Source organism: Choloepus didactylus, chromosome 3, assembly GCF_015220235.1.
Source record: "Choloepus didactylus isolate mChoDid1 chromosome 3, mChoDid1.pri, whole genome shotgun sequence".
Lineage (NCBI taxonomy): Eukaryota > Metazoa > Chordata > Mammalia > Pilosa > Megalonychidae > Choloepus > Choloepus didactylus.
In genome coordinates this window covers 77,971,320-77,994,925 of record NC_051309.1, presented here as the reverse complement: position 1 = coordinate 77,994,925, position 23,606 = coordinate 77,971,320, and the positions used below count along the sequence as shown (strand labels likewise).

The window sequence follows — 23,606 nt, the reverse complement described above, 5'->3', positions numbered from 1 at the left end:
ACATACATCTCTCTTTTGCATCCTTAAATACTTGACATACTTAAAAATTTGTTGTGAAACTTGTAAGAACGAGTGAGTTTCTAACATATTTTAGGCAGTTGGGTTCCGTCTTTCTCTCAGATTAGCATTTGAAATTTGTTATTCTGAGATTGTAGCCTTGGAATGTGAGCTCATTAATAGATTTAAATCTGAAGTGAAAACTTATTTACCTTGCATAACTCATTGGACATGTCTGTGCCTGAATATCCATAAAATAAAGATGGTATTCTAAAAAATCATAAGGATGTAATCAACTGTATTTAATGACTTTAAAGTAAATCCAAGTTTCTTTGGAAAAAGTTTTATATGTTTGTTTGGAAGAGGCATTTGTCCCTTTGCAGTTTGTAGAAGGGCTGATGGTTACAGCCTGCCTCAGAAGGAAGGAGGCAATTAGCCATCTCCCTTTTCTACTCATTCTCTTCTCTTTCTCTCTTGTTTTTGCCTGTCCTGGGATGGATGGGTAGCCACAACCTGCCTTATGTAGAGAAGAGGGAAGCAGATACCTTTTATGGGTAATTTCACCCTTAGGGTTTCCCTAAGGCTTTCTTTGCAAGATCAAATATTTGCCCTAGCCTTTGACCTCAGGGTCATTGTTGGCATTATCAGGATTTCTCCCTCATTTTGACACCTCTTTCCAGAGGGATTATAATAAATCTTCTACTAATAGAGAAACCCTAATGAATATATAGTAGACAGGGTCATCTCATTTACCTGGATTTAAGATAAAATTCTATTTTCTTAGTCAGTTGTATTATTTTCCTTGTTTACTTGTATTGTTTTTAATATTGACTGTTTACAATAATTTACAAATAATTTACTATAATACTGGATTACATAGGCTTTTAAGTACAGGTTTCTCTAACTACAATGTATATTACATTAAGAAAATGGTTTCTTAGTCTAAGGAAATGACAGTAAAATAAATTTTTGAAAAAATAAATCATTTACTGTTACTTTGAAAATAATAGTGGTGATTCAGGACAATTTATTGTTTTTTTAGCAGAGTACCTTAAGAATGATCAGAAAACCACTGTTTAACTTTTGTTATCTATTCTCTGTATGTATGTATGTACACACACACACACACACACACACACACACACACACACACACACACACACACACACACCCCTGAGTGAATTGGAGCTATACATATTAAAAGTAGAGTTAATTGAGCTAATTTTGTTTTGGTCGATTTGTAGGGGTGGCACAGAATCAACAAGACAAGCAACTCAGTTGATCAATGCTCTGATCAAGGATCCAGACAAAGAAATTGATGAACTTATTCCAAAGAACCGTTTGAAAAGCTCCTCAGCAAATTCCAAAATAGGGTCATCAGCACCTACCACCACTGCTGCTAATAGTTCCTTGATGGGAATTAAAATGACGACTGTAGCTCTGTCATCAACATCTCAAACTGCCACAGCACTCACTGTGCCTGCAATTTCTTCTGCGTCTACTCACAAAACCATTAAAAACCCAGTAAATAATGTGAGGCCTGGTTTTCCAGTTTCTCTTCCATTAGCATATCCTCCTCCACAGTTTGCACATGCTTTGCTTGCTGCTCAGACTTTCCAGCAGATCCGTCCACCAAGGTTGCCCATGACCCACTTTGGAGGTACTTTTCCACCAGCTCAATCTACTTGGGGTCCTTTTCCTGTCAGGCCTTTGAGCCCTGCCAGAGCTACTAACTCGCCTAAGCCTCACATGGTGCCTCGCCATAGCAATCAGAATAGCAGTGGTTCTCAGGTGAATTCAGCAGGTTCTTTAACTTCAAGTCCAACAACTACAACCAGTTCATCAGTTTCAACGGTGCCTGGTACATCTACAAATGGCAGTCCAAGTTCACCTTCTGTCAGAAGGCAGCTTTTTGTCACAGTTGTGAAGACATCCAATGCCACCACAACAACAGTCACAACTACAGCAAGCAACAACAGCACTGCACCTACAAATGCCACATATCCTATGCCTACTGCCAAAGAACACTACCCAATATCATCCCCATCTTCCCCATCACCACCAGCCCAGCCAGGAGGGGTTTCTAGGAGTAGCCCTTTGGATTGTGGAACAGCATCTCCAAATAAAGGGGCCTCTTCCTCTGAACAGGAAGCAGGTAGTCCACCAGTAGTAGAACCAGTAAATAGCAGACCTCCAAACAGCAGTAGCTCTTCTGGGAGTTCATCAGTTCATTCTACTCAACAGCAGCCTCCAGGATCTGTTTCTCAGGAGCCAAGACCACCTCTCCAGCAGTCTCAGGTTCCTCCCCCAGAAGTTAGAATGACTGTTCCTCCTTTAGCAACTACAAGTTCTGCTTCAGTGGCGGTGTCTTCTACTGCCCCAGTGACTTACCCTATGCCTCAGACACAAATGGGATGCTCCCAGCCTGCTCCTAAAGTGGAAACCCCTGCTATTAGACCACCCTCTCATGGCACAAGTGCTTCTCACAAGAATCCAGCTTCAGTGCAGAATTCATCTGTTGCAGTCCTCAGTGTCAATCACATTAAAAGACCTCACAGTGTTCCCTCTTCTGTCCAGTTACCTTCAACCTTAAGTACACAAAGTGCTTGTCAGAATTCAGTACATCCAGCAAATAAGCCTATTGCTCCCAATTTCAGTGCTCCCTTACCATTTGGGCCCTTTAGCACATTATTTGAAAACAATCCTACTTCTGCTCATGCCTTCTGGGGAGGATCTGTTGTTTCATCTCAGTCAACACCAGAATCTATGCTATCAGGAAAATCCTCGTATTTGCCAAATTCAGATCCTTTACATCAGCCTGATACTTCCAAAGCTCCAGGTTTTAGACCACCATTACAGAGACCCGTTCCAAGTCCCTCAGGTGAGAGTATGTATTTTCTGACATTCTGAAGCTGCTCATTTATGTCAGTGATACGAAAACTCTTGGTTATTTTCTAGTGCTTTTATTGTATGACTGGGCCATACGGACAGAGATTCTTGTATTCATTTAACTCAAACACTATTGTGAGTATTATGTGTGTTCGGTATGGAAATATTAAATCTTTTGAACATTACAGTGGATTTTATGTTGAATTTCCCATAAATAAATTCTTTCAGGCACTTTTTTCTTTCTCAAAATAAAAAGAAAAAAGCCTCTTATGTTTTAATTTAGTAAGGTAATGACACCAAAAGTTTGCTTTATTTCACATATAAAATAATTGACAAATGTTTTTTGAATTTGATTTCCATTCTTGATTGATCTGTTTTTAAAATAATGGGGAAGAGTATAGAGCTGCACTGCTGATCTGGTAGCCACTGGCCTGATATGCTATTTAAACTTAAATTAAATAAAAATAAATAATATTAAAAATTCATCTTCTCAGCCACACCAGGAGTGCTCAATTTCAAGTGCTCAATAGGCACATGTAGCTAGTGGCTACCATAGTGGACAGCTCAGCTCAGATATAGAACATTTCAACTGGGCAATGCTGATATTTATATAGAGGATCTAAGGATCTTTAAAAAAAAAAAAAACACACAACTTGTTTTGAAATAATGGTAAATTTATATGAGAGTTCCCATGTATCCTTTATCCACCTTCCCCAATGCAATTATCTCCCATAACCTGTTACATTTATCAAAACTAAGAAATTAATGCCAGTACAATACTATTAATTAGACTACAGACTTTATGCTGATTTCACCGGTTTTTCTAATAATGTTGAAGGATCCAATCCAGGATACCAAGTTGCATTTAGAGCTCTATTTCTTTTTATCTTTCTTTCTTTTTTTTTTTTTAAGCAGTGATTCACAATATCATCACATAGTTGTGCATTCATCACCAGAGTCAATTTTAGAACATTTTCGTTACTCCATACCCCTTATCCACCCCTATTATTGACCCTTAGCATTGGTCTGGTGCATTTGTTATTATTGATGAAAGAATATTAAAATATTACTGTTAACTATAGTCCATAGTTTGCATTAGGTGCATTTTCCTCCATATACCACTCTATTATTCATGTCTTGTAATAATGACATACATTTGTTCTAGTTCATGAAAGAACATTTTTATATTTGTACTGTTAATCACAGTCATCATCCACCACAGCGTTCATTGTTATATAGTCCCTAGCTTTCCTTCTAGTGACATATGTGACTCTAAACTTCCCATTTCAACAACAATCACACGCATAATTCAGTGTTGTTAATTACTCCCACCATAATGTGCTACCGTCACCTTGATGTATTTCCAGACATTTAAATTCAACCCAGTTAAAAAGTCCACACACATTAAGCCTCAGCTCCCCATTCTCTACCCTCATTCTATCTCCTGGTTATCTATATTCTAGAAATGAGCACTTCAAGTAATTAAAGATGAGCTATACTAGAGATTGACAAACTATGGCCTGAAGACCAAATCCAGCCTGCTGCCTGTTTTTTTAATTTTTGTTGCATGGAAAAAAAGTCAAAAGAAGCATAATATTTTGTGACACTAAGAATTATATGGAATTCAAATTTCCTATGTATCTGTCTTTCAGTATTTGAGAGTTGGTTGCATACATCATGTTCCACTAATACTTAACACTGTCATGTATGTTTCCAGTGAACAAGGACACTCATTTATGTAACAACCTAAAGTACAACTATCAAGGTTAAGAAACATTGATATAAAGCATATAGTTCATATTCTACATTTTCATTTGTCCCCAGTAATGTCCTTTTGAGCATTTTCTCAAATGTTAGATCCTATTCAGGGCATAAAGCTTATTGGAATTCAGCCATGCCTATTCATGTACTCATACAAAGCAACTTTCACACTACAACATCAGAGTTGAGTAGTTGCGAAAGAGACCATGTGACCTGCAAAGTACTTTTTATTTTGCCCTTTGCAAGAAGATTGTCAACCACTTATCTGTGCTATGGTAGAGATGACATTCTAGGACTAAAATTTCCAAGTTTAATGGGAACTGGATATTATTTTTACCTATTTCTGTAGCATAAATAAAATATAATGAATTTGGTCAGTAAGTATTTCTTTGGTGGACGTTAACTGAAATATTTATGTATGATTTCAAAAGTAATTTCTCTTGAGTACTCAAACAACTGAACAGATAAAATTATATTTTAAAGAGTCATCATATGCTAATGCATGGGAAATATTTTCAAACTTCATTTTTGTAGTCGATCTCTTTTATGTTCTACTAAACCTCTTCCAGAACCTGATTCTCCTATTTTTTTAAAAGTTCATTGTGTTCCATACACATTTTTCTTTCTCTGTTTAACCAACTTGTGTACCTAATTTGTCCATTCATATTTTATATGCAAATCTGTTTTCAATTTTTTTGTTTAAAAAAAATGTTTAAACCACATAAAAATTTAAGGAATAGAATAAACCGAATAGTAAACACCTATATAACTTCACCTTCTTCTTCTATCATTAACATCTTTTCAGTCCCTCCTCTTCTTTTTTTTTTCTCTTCCCCTCTCTTATCTGTCTCCTCCCTTCTCTCTCCCCCTTCTTTGCCCTTCTTTTCTCCTCCTCCCCCACTTCCTGTTCCCCTCTCTATTTCTCTCCTTTTTCCTCCCCACCTTTTGCAGATCATGGGAAATTATGTTTCCAACATTATAATACTTTCCAATGCATCTTTCCAACACAGGGATGTTTGCCTGCACAGTTACACTGTTACATTAATTCAGTACAGCACTCAACATACAGTACCATTATCCCAAATACATCCTTTATGCCTTTTTTTCTCTTTATTTTTTTTTTGATCCAGGATCCAATCAAATTTCAGGCATTGCCTTCAGTCCTTATTTCTCTTTGGTCTCTCCCAGTCTTGAAAATCCCATAACCTCCCTCTGTTCTTGGCACTGAATCATTTGGAAAGTCTAATTGTCTTGCAGAATGTCCCACATTTCAGAGTCATCTGTTTCCTCATGATTAGATTCAGGCCAGACATCTCTGGCAGGAGCCTCAGATAGGTTGATGATTTGAAGCTCCCACTGCATTCTGTCAGGAGACACTCAATGACACATTGTCACACTATTGGGTATAAAAGTATGGCCACTTACTTAAGGTACTTTTCATCAGGTCCTCTCCATTGTAGAGGCATATATATATATATATGTATATATAGCCTTTTTTTTTTCCCCTGTAGCTTTTGAAGGGTAAACTTTTATAAAACTCCTTAGCCATTAAACCCAAATTACAGTATTGATATTGAATGTACATGTATTCTATGAGTTAATAAAATATGAGATATTAAAGTTAAATATTAATATATTTTCCTTGATAATTGTTCCTTCTTAAAAAACAGGAGAATATGAGGAATCAATGGACTGAAAGAAGTAACTAAAGAGAAATTTCTTTAGTAATCTAAAATATTTTTTATGTAATTTTGGATATGTTTGGGACCTCTTGAACTTTTAGGTTTTAGTAATTATGTCTCCTGGGGTTAAAACTATTATAAATTATTATGATGTCCTATATTATAGGTATTGTCAATATGGACCCACCATATGGTTCTGTAACACCTTCTTCTACACATTTGGGAAACTTTGCCTCAAACCTTTCAGGAGGTCAAATGTATGGACCTGGGGCACCCCTAGGAGGAGCACCCACAGCTACTAACTTTAACAGACAACATTTTTCCCCACTTAGTTTGTTGACTCCATGTTCATCAGCATCAAATGGTGAGTATTATACAGTGTAATTCCATATTAAGAGTTTGCATATATATTCCTTTAGAAATAAAAGGTTTTCTATTTTTTAAGTTTCAGATTTTAAAATTTTAAACCCCATCATAATTTAGTATTATAAAAATGTCATTTGTACTCTTGGCGTTGGCAATCTATGAAATTAGGAGGAATTTCAAAACAATTCCCAGGTTTTATACTTATTGGAATCATCCTAGGCTTTATGAAACCTAGAATGTGATAATAAAGTTTGTTGCTAGGAGGGCTCACTTCTGGAGAAAAAAATTAGTCCTCATAATCTACGATTAATTTAAATTTAGTTTTATTTGGTAATACAGCTACCAAGAAGAAAGATGTCTTGCCTTAATTTAAAAAGTATGACTATCATGTGCTTTTTGTCAACCTTTAAATCTCCTCTACTACTTAAATAACACAACTGATTTCACATTATCAGATGTAGATTTCTATCTGTAATCAGACATTTGAAGCAGTGATTAGATATTCAAACTACATAAAATCAGTCACCAATAGAGAGTTCAACTCCCATTAAGAGAGACATATCCTTCATTCCTGTGTATATCTTTTTTTGCCCCTTTGGTAAAGTATTTTGGGTGGATATAGAACATCATCTTATAACTTCCTCTTTGAGGAAATTATAAAATAGAAATCCATTTTTCTTCAAATACCAATGCTAGAATAGGTAATCGTGTATAACTGGATAACTGGATAAAAGAAGTAAAAATGCCAATATTTGAAGTCACGTATCAGTCATGCCAGTTAAAGCATGGGGTAAGTTGTAGCCTATAAAGGATTTATATATTGTATAGTTCTCCTGAGTTTGTCCAATAATAAAGGCACTCATAAAGAAACCATATTGAGTATTCTTGCACAAGAGAGTCCCTAAATGAGAAGATATTTTAAGAAAATTTAGAATTTAAAATAATGGTCATAAATTAGAAATATTCCCAAAACAATGTAAGAAGTTTGAAAATAATGTACCCATGGAAGGGAAAAAAAAAAAAAAATTATGGCAGTTCTCATTGAAGATACTGTATCTTTGAAAAGGGTTAAAAAATTCTTTAGTCATAATTGACATAGTGTAAAAGTGTTACATTGCTTGTTATTTACATAAACTCATTAAGTAGAGTACTTAAGTGTAACTGAAATTAAGTGTAATAGATAGCTGGTTATCACATTTTGGTCTTAACTATCTAGATTACGATAAAATGTTATAGCGTTATTTAAAGCTGTATTTAATGCAACAAAAATTTCTGTATACTAGAGGAATATGGATATTTATTTAGTTTATTATTAGGAAGATCAACAAGTGTATATTGAAGAATGGAAGGTAATTCACTCTGTATTTTCAGTTGGAATTTTATCTCATTCAAGGCTTCTCTTTAGAGACAAGAATTGAAGAGATTTTAGGGTGTTAGGATGTTAAAAATCCTAAGATAAAAGTAAAATTATTGGGATTACCAAAGAACCCCTTTTGTAATACAGCTAATAACTATATACTAAACTAATAATAATACATTTATTGAGCTTGTAGGCGCTGGTCAAGTTAATTTCCCCCAAGGTTAGCCTTTGTCAGTAACACTTATTAGCAGCTATGTGAGCTTAGACAAGTCACTTCGGTGGATGTAAATTTTCCGATTTGTGAAAATTGAGTTAATACCTATGAAATAATGTATAGGTTGGCTACTGCTGTTATTTTTTTTTTCTTGATGATGATAGTAAGAATGAGAATGGTGATGATGATACACGTTAGTCCTATTTTTTAATAGTTTTCGAATTGTGCGACTAATAGTGAAACCTGCAAAAAAGGTAATTTAAGAATTGTATAGTCAAGTCTTAAATGTATGCTAATAAAGGAACAGGAGTGCAAAAATTTTTAAATAACTAATGAATAAATTCTGAAATACATTGTTTTTAGAATGATTTTATTTGAAGTTTTTTTATAGACTCTTCTTAAAATTAATTCGTACCTCTAAATATATAGTGCATGTGGGCAGTGTCTGCTGAGTCTGTTGAACTGAAACTAAACCAGCATAGGAATAAACATTTTCCTTAAAATGTCTACATATAGGTGATTGGTATTCACCTATTATGTATATAAAAACAAAGATTTTTTAAAATTCCATATTCATAAGGAGTTAAAACTACAATATGACTGCTGATTTAAATGTGTTGCTTGAAATTTTTTTGGTAGTTAATCTTAAAAATAAGTTAATTCTCAGAAGTAGAGGATTTTAAAAAATATAATAAACGCACACTTATAAATATTACTGTTTTTTTTTTTCCAGGTAATACATATTTCAGAAACTCTTAGATAAAATTCACAGAGGATGGGTTGTTTTGTCCAGGGATTTGGTGGGGTTTTTAGTTTTGCTTTATGCTCATTAGATATTTTTGTTGAAAAAGCATTGGGTGAAGGTTTTTTGTTTTTGTTTTTGTTTTTTTAAAGCAACCCATACAAGTTATATTTTGTGGGGTTTTTTTTAGCAGTTTTATTGAGATATGTTCACTCACCAACGTTAAGTTTTTTAAATACATGCTTTTTAATACATTGCTACATTGTTGACACAAGATGTCATTGAAGTCATTGAAATTGCCTTCATTAGGTATATTAAAACAACTTTATTGTTTTAAAAAAAAGGACATTCTCTTACACAGCCACAATGCCATTATCAAACACCTGGATAAATTAACATTGGGTAGTATCATCTGATATGCAGTCCACATTCAGATATCCCCAATTGTCCCAAACATCTTTTATAGCTGTTTTTCCCCCCTTGATCCAGGATCCAATCAAGGTTTACAGGTTGCATTTGATTATATCTTTCATGTCTGACTTTCTTATTTAAAAAAATTAATTTCAAACTTGCAAAAATAGCATAAAAAATTCTTGCATATTTTTCCCCGATTCACCAATTAACATGTTGCTCCCTCCCACCCCACCCTCTCTGCCCTGTGTATGTGTGTGTGTTTGGAATAGGAGGGTGTATAAAATTTTCTTCATGAGCCATTTGAGAGTAAATTGCAGACATCAAGTCATTTTACCCCTAAATTTTAGTTCAGGTTATGTTTTCTGAAAACAAGAACATTCTCTTACACAACTATGATGCAGTTGCCAGATTTAGCACATTTAACATTGATACAGTATTATTTTCTAATATATATAGTCCATATTCACATGCATCCGTTGTCCCTATAATTCATTTATTATTTCCCCTCATCTAAGATTCAAATCAAAATCACAAATTGCACTCCGTTCCCATGTCTCTCTAGTCTCAAATGATCTGAAACTGTTTTTTCAGCCTTTCTTTGTTTTTCAAACAGATTTTTCTTTTTTTGAAGAATACATGCCAGGTGTTTGGTAGAATGCCCATCAATTTTTTTTCTGATATTTCTTCATTACTGAATTTAGGTTATGTATTTTTGGCAGGAATTTTCAGTAAGCAGTATTATAGCCTTCTCAATACATCACATCAGAAGGCATATAATGTCAGTTTGTACCATTATGGATGCTGTTAACTTTGATCACTTGGTTAAGATAATGTGTCTCAGATTTCTGCACTGTGAAGTTATCATTTTCTCTTTGTAATTAATAAATAATCTATGGGGAATTATTTTGAGATTGGGCGAAGATCTTATTCCTCATCAGACTTTTAGGCACGAAGTATAAGTGAATGGGGAATGAAGTACTTTCCTGATTATAAACTTTTGTATGAGTTTGCTTTAACCATGTTAATGTTTACAATTTAAAAAAATGAAATTAAACCAATATTGATGAAGGAAAAAAAAATGCTAAAACTGACTATAAATAGAAACATGAACCTATCTATATTTCAAATGAGTAGCATAAACTTGGCTGAAAGAAAAAGAAACAAGAAACTCCTGAATGCAGTATTTTGTACCCTCAGTCTTAAGACGGACTTCAGACATATTTTCAACTCTACTGAGGAGATTTGTTTTTCATAATATTGCAGGTGGGCAAATAAAATTATTTGGAATATGTTGTAGGATTGAGCAAGTGAACGAATAAATATATTCATGATGTTGGGATCCTGGGTTCTCACTGTGAGAGAAGAGAGAAATTTGGAATGGAGTAAGGCAAGGAAGAATCTGAGGCATTAGATTGGAATTATAAAGGATCAGTGTGAACTCATGATGTTTAGATTGCATATATATTAGATTAAATCTTATAAAATTGCCATTTCTCCCCTGGTTCTATCTACTGAAAGGACCTAGAAGCAATGAATCCTCAGTAGCAGTCTGGACAGACTTTTCCCACTAAAAGGAACCAGGGCTTCTTTGAAAAATGGCCAATTCATTAGGACAAAGAAAGTATGAGGAGTCTTGTGTCAGAAAGTAATTGATTGCTCAGAATGATGGGGATATGTTAAAAGGACATAGGAGGCAGCTTGAAAGGACAGTAGTGTGACAATTAAGTATAGAAGGAATATTGGAAAGTCATTACTTTGAAACCATTCTAATGATTAAGGCCCTCATACTTTCACCTCTAATATTGAATTTTTATCATTTGCATTTTCTTCGCTTAATACTGTCACTTTTCAATGACAATTTAGTTTATTTGTCTGGCTTCCAACACCTCTTTCAAGGGACAACTAATTGGTTTTCACATCAATATAATTTTGTATTTTTATTTGTTTATGGTACTCTTATAATTTTGTATAATTTCAGTACAGATTTTCAGTATCTAGTTACTTTTCTTAAAAGTTGCTATTCTGAATGCTGTTGTGCTACTAACTGCAGAATAATGATGCATTTTTCACAATATATTAGCTGGTTGTATGTACTTCAGCAGTTTCTTTCGCATTTCTCATACATTCCACCTCTCTTCTCCCTCTGCTCCCCATGCTCCCCCTAAATCCCCCTACCCATTCTAGGACATCAGGACATGATACAGGGACTCTGGCAAATTAAGTTGGGATGTGGATGGCACAGGTTCCTTCTTTTTTTTAAAAAAAAGAAAGAAAGCAAAGATCCCTTTCTTGATGCCCCAGAACTATAGAATGGTGATGCCCAAGAGCCCTCTGCATACAGGCCCTGCAGAAATCAATATCTTCAGCTGATACTCTGTCCCATGCAAATTGCTAAAGTTTATCCTATCAACACTCAACTTGTCTGTACACTGGTTACTGACTGTGGGCTTGGTCTGTGGGTTTCAGTCCTTGGCATATTTTGCCAGTGGGTCATTTTGACATTCAATGTTATAAAACCGTGTTAGGATCAAAAAACAATGAAGGATAAAAAACATTGTAGTTTTAAAAGGAAGAAATTAATATAGTAGCTTTTTTGAACTTGTTAAACTATGACTCACAGTTAAAAAATATATATTTTACATTGTGAACCAATATACATGTACTTATGTATGTGGATTAGCTGAAATTATATATTTACAAAATAGTACTTATCCTTATAATGTGTATTTCATGCTGGTATTTTCTATTCTATTTTCTTTATCTTTAAAACAGTTTTTCTTGCTGACCGTGACCAACCATGTTAATCTCATGTTCTACTGCAGTTTAGTAAACGGTGAACCTAAGACATGAGGAAAAAAAATACATTATAATTTTTCTGCAGGAATACTTGAAAAATTTTTAAGTCACATTGCTCTTTCACTTTTAACTCAGGACTTTGTCTTCATTTCTACACTCAGGTGGATTTCCCATGAAGCTAATGAAGCTTAAGCTTTAGGGGACCTCATTTTGCACGGACCCCTTCCAAGATTCTGTGCCTAATTTTGTATTTATAATTTTTTTCTTAAAAATGTACCCCAAATTGTATAAGCTTCAGGCCCCACAAAACCTGGACCTACCCCAGCCTGTAAAACCTGTTTCTTCTCCAGTGTAAGGTTGGCATATTATTAAATAACATGATTCTGAATTAGATTTTGCTTTTTCATAATTATAAGAATTATAATAATTAGAAATGAAAAAAGTACTTTAGTTAGGGCTCTCTTGTTGGCAAGGAATATAAACCCATCTAGCATGTCTCAAGGAAAATGGTGCTTGCTATAAGGATATGCAGAACCATCCAGAATTGAAGATAGCTGTTCTCTCTCTCTATCTTAGAGGCTTTATGGTCTCATTCATGGTCTTTCAATTTCCTGTGAGTCTTTTTTCCTGCTCTCTTTAGACCTAGCCATCTTCATATGGTCCTCAGTGGTTCAACTTCATAGTTGAATGAACAGATTTTCTCTGTTTATCATTTGCCACTTCCTCAAAGGAATGTGATTGGCTCAGCTCATATGTTCAAGTCAGACTGCCAGTAGATTGCTGGCTAGCCTGAAATGGATCATTCTTGGGTCAGGTTCTCATCCTTAGTCCATCCAGTAAGCCTGCAGAGAGGAAGCAGGAAACAGTCATCTAATACAAATTTTTGCTAGTGAGATGGCAGAATCTGTGGACAGAGCAAATCTGTTAGATGGGTGGGTTAGCAGACAAGCCTAGTTATTTTGTTCATTTAAACAGAATGTAGAGGGTTGTTTTGTTTTTTGGAAGGGTACGTGAAAGAAAAGGGAAACCGGACCCAACACACAGGTTAGGACAGGCTCCAAGAATTAGGCTGAGGGGAGGTAGGTCTTTCTTTTTCTTTGAAGTCTTGTGGTTTATTAGACTATGCCTTGGTATTAGTGGTTCTGGGTTGGTTTTTCGCAGATCTGTAAGTGCACCCTTTTAACATGTAGTTTTTTTTTTTTTTTTTTTAAACTTTATCTCATGTTTACATATTCTTATGTTCTTTGGAGTTTAGTGCTTTCTGAAATAATTTTTTCTTTTACTTTTAATACTCTCCTGAGTTCTGTCACCTCATGTCCAATTTTTCTAATTCTGAATTGTTCTTTCATATCTTTTTCATTTCTTTTAGCTCATTTTGGAATACTAGATAATAGTTTTCATTCTGATGTTCTTTGGAATATTAGGTTATAGCTTTCTTTCTGGTATGCTTTTATTGTTTACAGGGATGTTATGGGACAGTATCTCTTTATTTTATATAATAGCTTTGTATACTGCAGTTTTATTTTGTTTTACATTTTTAAGTGAAATAAGTTTTCCGGAACATTTAGAAGTAATGGATGGGTCAGGATATCTTTTCTAGCTTAAAGACTCTAAAATTTCCTCTTTTGTTGTTGTTGGGAAGTATGCACAAATGTTTCCAGACCAAAGTGGTAGATTCTTTTGCCCAGTGCACACAAATGACCAATTCGTGAGACACCAGGGTTTCAAAGAAAGAAAGACTTTATTGCTAGGCGCAAAGCAGGAGAACAGATGGCCTATCGGTACAAAATCTGTTTCCCCAAACTGCAATAATTCTTATAGTCTTATAGTACCAAAAGATAGGCAGGTTTTAGGATAATGAGCACAATGGCCCCAGATGATGTAATTACAAGTGATCTAATTATTGAGCATGCACAGATTGATTACATGGTTAGTCACAGAACGTATGTAAGAAAATGGCAGCCTTAATATGATGATGGGCATGATCTTTAGTATTATAGTAAGTTATAGGTGACTTGTAGGTTAAAGTCTAAGCTACTGGGCGTTTCAGGCGGGCCCATTTTGGTTAGATCCAGTTATCCAAAGATAACTTTGGACTGGGGATTGGGTTAGTTCTGGGCTGACCGAAGTCCCTTCTTTAATAACATTACGGGCTGTCTTTAGTGATCATAAGACTTGGAAGTCAAAAAACTGCATAAATAGGTACAAATGAAGGTTTTTACAATCACAAGGGCGCAAGATAAAGGCTATAAAATCATTATCAGAGATCAAGGCAGCTGGAATACAATTTAGCTTTCAGATATTTCCCTCTACTCTAATATACCAGAAAGTAAAATGGAATATCTGTATAATGATTCAGTAATCACATTCAGTCCTTAAATCCTGACTTCTCGGTTACACAAATACAGCCTGTACTTCATTAAGTCTCCTGGCTTTTTTATCCTCACCCCCAACTTTTCCTCCTTCCTCCTTCTCCTCCTCCCCTCCTCCCCACCCCCACCTTTGGTCTCAGCCATTCTGCTCCACTTTTGACTGGATCTTCTCTTTACTTCTGTTATCCGTTTCTTGCTCAAAGTGGAATTTATTCCCAGAAGTTCCTTATCAGTATGGGACGTTGTCCTGGAAAGAGACTTCTGCAGGTTGGAAAGGCATAAGGCTTTGGATAAAGCTGGATTGCTCCAGCTTTTCCAGACTTTACTGTGTACCCTTTGCAGTCACCTATGAGCTGGCAAAACCTTCACAATTTCACCCCCTATTCTCCTATTGGCCTGCCCCACTTTCCAATGGGTACCTTTCACTGTTTTCAGGTTCTTCCAATCTTCCCTTCTCAGGTCTGACAGATTCTTCATCGCTTCCTTCCACACAAATTCTGATACAACATGAGTCTTAATAGCTGTTGGTGGTTTGTCCCCATTCACTTTTACTTTTGGATACCTCATCTGTTAGTTTTCTTATAGATGTCATCCATGAATTTTTGGTTTTGCAAACTTAAGAGGCTTTTTTGGATAAGGAGGGGAAGGATTTGGAAAGAATCAAAACCTGTGCTGCTGCCCCTCTTGCTTACCAGAATTCCCTTTTATACTAGTGTGATTTTAATGGGAAAATTTCATGAATTTTAAAAATACTTATAACTGCCTTAAAGCTTCATCTGTGAAAAGTGAATGCTGTCAAATATTGCTGATGGATCCATGACCACAACAGATATATTAAAATTTTTTATTAGAGGGGATGGGTTTTCCTGGTTTACTTTTACAGATAACAAGCTCATATGTTTCATGTTTATATTCCTTAAAAGTATCATTCTTTATAAGTTATAATTTATAACGTACTTGCACATCTATTTTTTCGTTTAATTGTCACTACAATTCAATGAGAGGTGGAACATCAATTTAACCAAAATTGACCTGTGAGAGCTCTAGTAAAATGGACTTGATCTCCACAGTTCTTTCCAACTCTGTTTAAATTCTAAATATATAGAAGTCTTTTTTTTTTTTTTTTTTTTTTTTAATGACCCACAGCTTTCCCTTCTCCAGGTGTAAGAATCCCAGATTCTTTGTGGGCCTTGTGAAATTCCCTGGATGAGAAGTCTTTTTAAATATATACTATGGCTAATAGTATAAATTAATTTTTCTTTATCTTCTAAATTCTCTCCTAAGTACCTTGGGAAGTAGAATCACTATGCTTTTGCATAATGTGTGTGTAGATAAGTGGGTAGGGAGGTAGGAAGATTTTACACATTTATTAAATACTTGACTCCCTTTGGTTGGAGATTCACACAAACACATCCTGTACACATACATAAACACATCTGCATGCACATAAATAAATATATACCAGAAACTTAAATACATAGACAGTTAAATGGAAAAATATTATTAAAGGACTATGTCTAGAGCATACCATCAGGCAGCTAGATTGTGGATTTGCAGGTTAGTTTTGATTTTTTAAGCTTCAAGCTCTTCCACCATTTATACCATTTAAGTTTAAACGTGATTGATACTTTAACTTTTCACATGAAAAGTTTTTTTTGTTTTTCCTTCTTCTAAGTTATGTATACAGGGATTGAATCACTAATGAATATTTCCAGATTGGTTATATTATAAACCCACCTTGTTTTGATAAGTAAAGCTTAGGCTGTCATTTCCAAAAGTGTGTTCTGCTGAATACTGATAAAATACAATACGAAAATATTGGCATTGAGGATAGCCTTCTGTTGGAATTTTATCAGCAGGTGAAAGGTTCTGTGAAGTTCTGATTTAAAGAAACTTATCTTTTTTCTTAACCTGGATTTTTCAGATTTATTAGATACCTGAGTACCTTTGTCTTTTCATTATAACACACCAAGAAACAGGTGTTTCTAAGGAATAATTTGGTGATTGATGATATAGGCAATACTTTTTCCTTATTTCCATTTTGTTTTTGTTGTTTGTTTTTAATTTAAAATTTAAAGTACCTTCTCATTGCTCTGGTATTTTATTTTACTCAGTGTCAGGAGTTAATTCATTTAAATTTTTGTTTTATGGTTTATTACGTGTGTAGTTGACTACTTTGCAGCATTGATATTTTCATGTTCTATCATGCAACTAATTAAATGGAAAAATTGTGGGCCAAATTAAAAAATGACCAAAGGTCATGAAATTTTTTGACAAATTTTAATATGCATAATGTATTGTTTAAACATTATTCTTATATTTCATTTTCCTTTGGTGAATGCATATTTTCAGAATTTAAGATTTGGTTTTTCAAAATTACATGCTTTACAGATGACATCTGAACTGTTTCAAAATATGTTTTCTTCAGATTCTCCTGCACAGTCGGTATCCTCTGGAGTGCGTGCACCATCTCCTGCCCCATCATCAGTACCATTAGGGTCAGAAAAGGCCAGCAATGTCTCTCAGGACAGAAAAGTTCCAGTCCCTATTGGGACTGAACGTTCTGCACGTATCAGGCAAACTGGAACTTCAGCTCCATCTGTTATTGGGAGTAACTTGTCCACATCAGTAGGGCATAGTGGGATCTGGTCCTTTGAAGGAATTGGTGGCAATCAAGGTATGTATGATTTGTTTTCCTGCTGTCTAGAAATTAAGTTTATACATTAACTATAATATTGTAAACATTATTTAACTTTCATAATCGCTTTTAAAAGATCTGTATTCATATCTCTTTGTTTTGACTACTTAATCATTTTTATTTTAAGAGTCTAGAAATTTTTTTTTTGTTTCTGTGTGATCTCCCACTGAATTTATTTATCATTGCTTCCTGAAAATAATCTAATGGAAGCATGTGCTTATTCTTCATTTCATCATATTAAAGAGATGTTAGTATTTCCTTTGAGCCTGTTTAGGTTTTATGTAGCTTCTTTTGTTTTGTAACACAAAATATTTTGGTTATTTTATTACACTATTATACATCTACAAATATGGAAATACTGCAATAAATTTATAAAAGTGGGTCATTACTCTCAAGGATCCACAAGTTAATGTGGACAGTATTATATAGAAATATGTCATATAAAATAATCTATTTTGCTTTCCTTTGATTTTAAATGTCATCAATTTTTTTTCTCCTCCTGTTTTCCCTCAGACAAAGTAGACTGGTGTAACCCTGGAATGGGAAATCCTATGATTCACAGGCCAATGTCTGATCCAGGAGTGTTTTCACAGCATCAAGCAATGGAGCGAGATAGTACAGGAATTGTAACTCCTTCTGGTACATTCCATCAACATGTTCCTGCAGGATACATGGACTTTCCTAAAGTTGGGGTAATGGTGATTTAAATAGGCCTTTTTATTATTTCTAAATGTTTTTCTTTTTCTTAGCCTTGTTTCACTTCCAAGTGGGTAAATATTTGTAAAAGGATCCTGAGGCTTGGACTTGACAATTACAGGTCAAATCTAGCCAATATATAAACATTTGTAATTCCTGTCTTTGGCCCAGTTGTTTAGAAGAGAAGAGGATTTTTTAAGAAAGTAATCTGGTTATAGTAGGCTTATTAATAATCTAATTATGGAAGAAATCATATAATGGAAAATAATTTGTTTTTCTTATTCCTTTGTTTTGTTTTGTTTGAAATGTTTTTTTAAATTTTTTGATAAAGTTTAAAAAAAAAAAGTAGAGCAGGAAAATAATTTTTATATTCTCCAGATAACTTAATACTTTCCCCAAATGAGATGAAGTTTCAAATACCAATTTTAAGGCTATTTATTATATTGGAAAAAGTAAACAGTGATTAAAATGTGCATTTTATATATATATTTTTCCCCTCCTTCTTCAAGGGTATGCCTTTTTCTGTGTATGGGAATGCAATGATTCCTCCAGTAGCACCTATTCCTGATGGTGCTGGGGGACCCATATTTAATGGCCCTCATGCTGCAGACCCCTCGTGGAATTCACTGATTAAGATGGTTTCAAGCTCCACAGAAAATAATGGTCCTCAAACGGTAAGGCTTATAATTCAGTGAACAAACATTTTTTTAAGCATTTTTGAAATGCCAAGACAAATTGAATATAGGTAAATCCATGGTAGTGAGAGAGTATAGCAAATATGGAAAGTTGGTGAAATTGAGGGCAATTTAATATAGCTAAAATATAGTATAAGAATATGGGAAATGGGAGCAGAAGAAGTGGCTTGTAGCTAAAATTTTGAGAGGCTTTGAAGATATCGTTGTGTTGCAAATGATAAGTAAAAGACTTTAAGTTACAAAGTGATTATCATACTGTAACACTTCAAAATTTATTAGTTTTGTGAAAAAGGGTCACCAAGAGGTTATTAAAAGTATTTATAAATGTCAAAACAGAATATATAATTAACTCTGAAAATTCACAGAAGAGTTATAAATTTTAGCTTATTTTGGTGTATTTTTAATATCGCTGATTCATTTTCTTTCCATAACCATCAATCTGTATGTATTCAGATAATGATTTTTTTTTTAATTGTGGTAAATCAAATCTTGTTTGAAGGATAAGAAGAGAGGCAGGAAAACAACAGATAAAAGTTTTATCATTGCTTTTCTCCATTATTTCCTAGTATCTCATAAATTGTGTGTTTTAGTCCATAGATATGAAGAGCATTCTTAGTTTTAAAGAGTTATTTTAATCAAATATATGTTGATTACATATTAGTAAAAGATATGCTCTGTATTTACAGGTGTGGACTGGACCCTGGGCACCTCACATGAACAGTGTGCATATGAACCAGCTTGGCTGATGAAGATAACTTGTTAGACTGCAGATTCGTTTTCATTCAGTGGAAATCACAAGTGGCCGAAAAAAATTTATGCTCCCAAATCATTCTACTGATGTGCTTGACTGAAGTGTGTAGGCTTTTTGCAGAAGAACTTACTAACTGACCTATTTTCTGTGAACATTTGTGACTGCCCATTCCCCATCATCATCTGTTTTACCTTAGTTAGCATTTTTCTTATTTTTCTTTTTTTCTTTCCCTCTTCCCCTTTGAACTTAACTTTTCTGTTGAAGCTGTTCTTTGGCTGGTTGGTTTTAGTACTGTAAACTGCTTCTGAGCAAACACGGAAATTTAGCAAAATTATGTAAACTTGATCCTGAAGTTTTAGAATGGCAAATAAATGTACAATTGTTTACATAACAGAAAAGGCTAAGCAGAAGGTAAATTTCAATATGTCAGTATAGAGGCTCTACTTTATGTAGACTTAAATTAATGTGAGATATGTACCTTCATATTCAGAAATCTGGATGTTTCCTTCATACATTAAACTATTAATAAGCATAACTTTTCTACTTGTGTAATTTAAGTATAAAGTAAAACAAAGGGCATTATCAGTGGATGTTTTCCTACGTTGGCTTTTAAAATAACCAGCTTGCTCTCTTTCTGCTTTGTTTGTAGCAAGGCACTTATAGAAGAAGAAATTTCTCATTTTTCCGTGTGTCTTTATTATCTTTTCACACCTTTAAAACTAATACGCACTTCCCTCTTCAACTGTTCGTTCTCTCTTCACCTTTACCACTAATACCAGTAAAATTCTCTTGCTGCTAGTAAAACACTTCTCAAAAGATGTTCATTGTAGTGGCTGCTACAGAGGTGGAGCACCTTCATCATACCCAGTGGTTTCTTCTAATCTTAAAATGTTTTGACTTTCTGAGAGTTTGAAAAGCCGCCACTGGTTCCCAGTCAACATATCTAAGATAGAAGCGCTTAATAGACCATTTATTATTAAACAATTCAGTGTACTGTTTTGTTTTGGACAGTATTGATTCTTAATATTGGCTTTCCAGTAACCAAAAGTCAACATAAAATTCCAGGTTTCAGTCATTTATTGGAAAATATCTCTTTTTTTTCCCAATCTTAAAGCCTTCTTGTTCACTGCATTTGTATATGGTATATTATCAGTGAAAGGGTTCAGCAGCCAACTTGGGCCAAGTAATAGAAGAAATGTTCCACTTGTCATTAAGACAATTTTTGGTAGATACATGAATATACAGATTACAATAAAAGTCGCTCTTTAACCTGTTTATATAGGATGCAGAGCCACATTAAACTACTTGATGGGATTTATATATTTCATTCGTTTGAAACAATAAACAGTAAAATATCTAAGAAGAATATGTGTCCTACCCTGCTCATATGGAAAAAGAATATGGTTGAAATGTAAAAGAACATAAGCATAAAAGTGAAATAATGTATCTATCAATATGCCTTTGTTTTAAACTAGATATTAACTTCACATTAATAAAACAAACATTAATTAAGGTTCAGGTAAATCATCCAAAGTAGACAATTTAATCTGGTTCCTTGACTGTTCAAGTAAATGAAATGATTTCTCTACTCTGGTAGCCTAAGGAAAGAGAAAAAAAGATGACTTCTCAAACATATCCAGAGATTGTAAACAACACATATCTTTATAATTTAGAATGTGGTCTTAAAATAATAAAAATTTGATTTTTTACCTATCATTAATATGCCCAAATTTAAAGGGAAAACTAAGTAATATCCTACAAATATAGCTATGAGTTAAAATTAGAGCACTTTGAAGAAAGAGGGAGGTGATGCCGTTTAACACGGTATTTTCGACAATGACTTTTGCCACTATCTTATTTTTTTTTTTTTTGCATAATTCTTTCCTGCATTAACTAGCGTTATTTTCTTTTTAAAATAATCCTGCTGGAGAGTAGATACTACCCAATATTTATTACAACACTTAAGTTTTGTGGTTTCACAGAGCTAAATTTCTTAAGATGGGGTGTGGCTTACCAAAAAAGAAACTCCACAACAATCTGTATATTCTTGACACTAAATTAAAACTGTGAGCAGGGGCATGTAGATTGGGATGTCCCATATTTAGCTTTTGAAATCAGGCTTGTTAAACACAATACCATGTGTTTAACAGACCAGAAGTCTGACTGGAAACATTTTTCAGGTACATTTTTATTTCTGATGTAATGCAAAACGTTTTTATTTGAACGATAAAAGAACATGATCTTTTCAGGCCATGGAGGTCTTTTTATTCCTTTTTGAAAGATGTGGTATATGTATATGCAGACTATATGATGTATTTCTTTTCTCGTTATTTTTAGAAGTGACTTCACTGTTGAAAGTAACACTTGGGGTTAGTCCACACCTTAAACAGCAAAACAGTTAATATCTTATTACATAATCTGTTTATACCTACCATTCCATTTTAGAGATTGTGTTTATCCCCAAAAAATCCCCTTCTCATGCCTTCTCAACAAATATATAATCACAAAAACTGATTTTAGTATTTATGTGAAAGACTTTTTCCCCTTCTGTTTCTTGTTACTGTAAAGTAAAATCATTTTTATTTTATTATTAATTGAAAATTAATTTTTTAGTAAATTGTGCTTGTTTTTAGTCATTTTTATCCTTAGGCAAAAATGGATAAACAGCGATTAACCAATCCTGTCTGTTCTTCAAAAAATATTCCCTTTTTTTTGACTCAAATTATCTAAATATACATTTCATAAAACTTATGTCACTATTACTCACTTTAGTTTTAAAACAGTACAAATTAAGGAAACTCAATATCACAAAACCTCTTCAGATCCTGATATATTCAATCTATTTTCTCTTTGATGTTTTTCAGAAACTTTCCCCACAGATCTGGTATTACTGAACATTTAATATCTATCAAAACTTTCTTTCGACAGACTTTTAAAATCAGAGTTATTTCAAAATAATTAGAATATGAAAGGAAAATCAGTTCACTCTGATCACTGTGATACTTTATTCCATTATCTCAATGTTTTTTATTTTAGATAAATGAATCTATTTAGATATCTTACATTTTTAATATCATTTGTTATACTTAAGTTATACTTGACAAATCCTGGATTCTCCTGAATCTCTTTGTGAATACACATCAATTAATATATACTTGCTAAAGTCCGAAACACTCAGTTAACTCAGATGACTGGAATGTAAGATGAGAGTGCTTTAATGTTACTTATTTTGTTACGTACCTTAATTGCAAAAATTTCATCACTTATATTTTCAGTAGGTGACTATAAAGAAAAATGTACCACTATGGCTTCAACATGAATAAGAATTCCTTTATAATGCTACAGGTGGAGTACAGGACTAGCAGAAGTGTTGTAAGAAGTTTCATATTAGAATTCTAACTTTAAATGAATTCATATTTTGAAAAGTAAAAGCCAGCTTTGCACATTCAATTCTTGAGAACCAATGACAAGAAAAATAATTGGAGAAGATGGTTTTCCATAAAGAGAAAATAGAAAAAGCTAATTCTACAATGCTTGGCTTTGGTTTTGAAAAGTAGCTCCTTAAACAAATGAGAAAAGAGAAACCTAAATCTGATTCCAAGGTATCACTTTAAAAATTGCTCTTGAAAATAACTTACCTTTTTAAGATTTATTTGTTAAACATGTCAAAAGGCAAATTGCAGAACTAAATCTAGATGACTGTACATGATAATAGCCATAATTCAAATTTTAAACTCCATTCCTATGATTGGAACTACAATGGGTAAGAATTTCAGAGACTGCAGAAACATTATGTAGACCCTGTTTTTAAGGAGGTTAAGTAAAGTTGAGAAAAAATTAGTTGTGTGACATAACAGTAAGTATTAAGGACAGGAATAAGTTAATGTAAATGTTGAACTTTTTAAAAGATGTTTTAATATGTTGAAGCAATTCATTTGTAAAATGTTAGGGTTGAATTTGCTTGGTATTTTTATGGTCAGTTTCTAATGTACTCTTTTTTTTTTTTTTTTTTTTTTTAATCATCATTTTATTGAGATATATTCACATACCACGCAGTCATACAAAACAAATTGTACTTTCGATTGTTTACAGTACCATTACATAGTTGTACATTCATCACCTAAATCAATCCCTGACACCTTCATTAGCACACACACAAAAATAACAAGATTA

The 23,606-nt window shown here is 33.7% G+C and overlaps 1 protein-coding gene across 4 annotated transcripts in view; it reads left to right on the top strand.

Moving 5' to 3' along the window:
- The window catches only part of ANKRD17 (ankyrin repeat domain 17), a 175,378-nt gene extending 154,870 nt beyond the window's left edge, over positions 1–20,508 (top strand). For all 4 annotated transcript variants that reach the window (XM_037829953.1, XM_037829952.1, XM_037829955.1 and 1 more), the window contains 6 exons: positions 1,242–2,878; positions 6,496–6,693; positions 17,022–17,270; positions 17,805–17,983; positions 18,497–18,661; positions 19,369–20,508. In XM_037829953.1, the coding sequence (XP_037685881.1) occupies positions 1,242–2,878; positions 6,496–6,693; positions 17,022–17,270; positions 17,805–17,983; positions 18,497–18,661; positions 19,369–19,428 (2,488 nt within the window). In that variant the 3' untranslated portion in view covers positions 19,429–20,508. The remainder of the gene's footprint in view (positions 1–1,241; positions 2,879–6,495; positions 6,694–17,021; positions 17,271–17,804; positions 17,984–18,496; positions 18,662–19,368) is intronic.
- Positions 20,509–23,606: the final 3,098 nt, after the last annotated feature.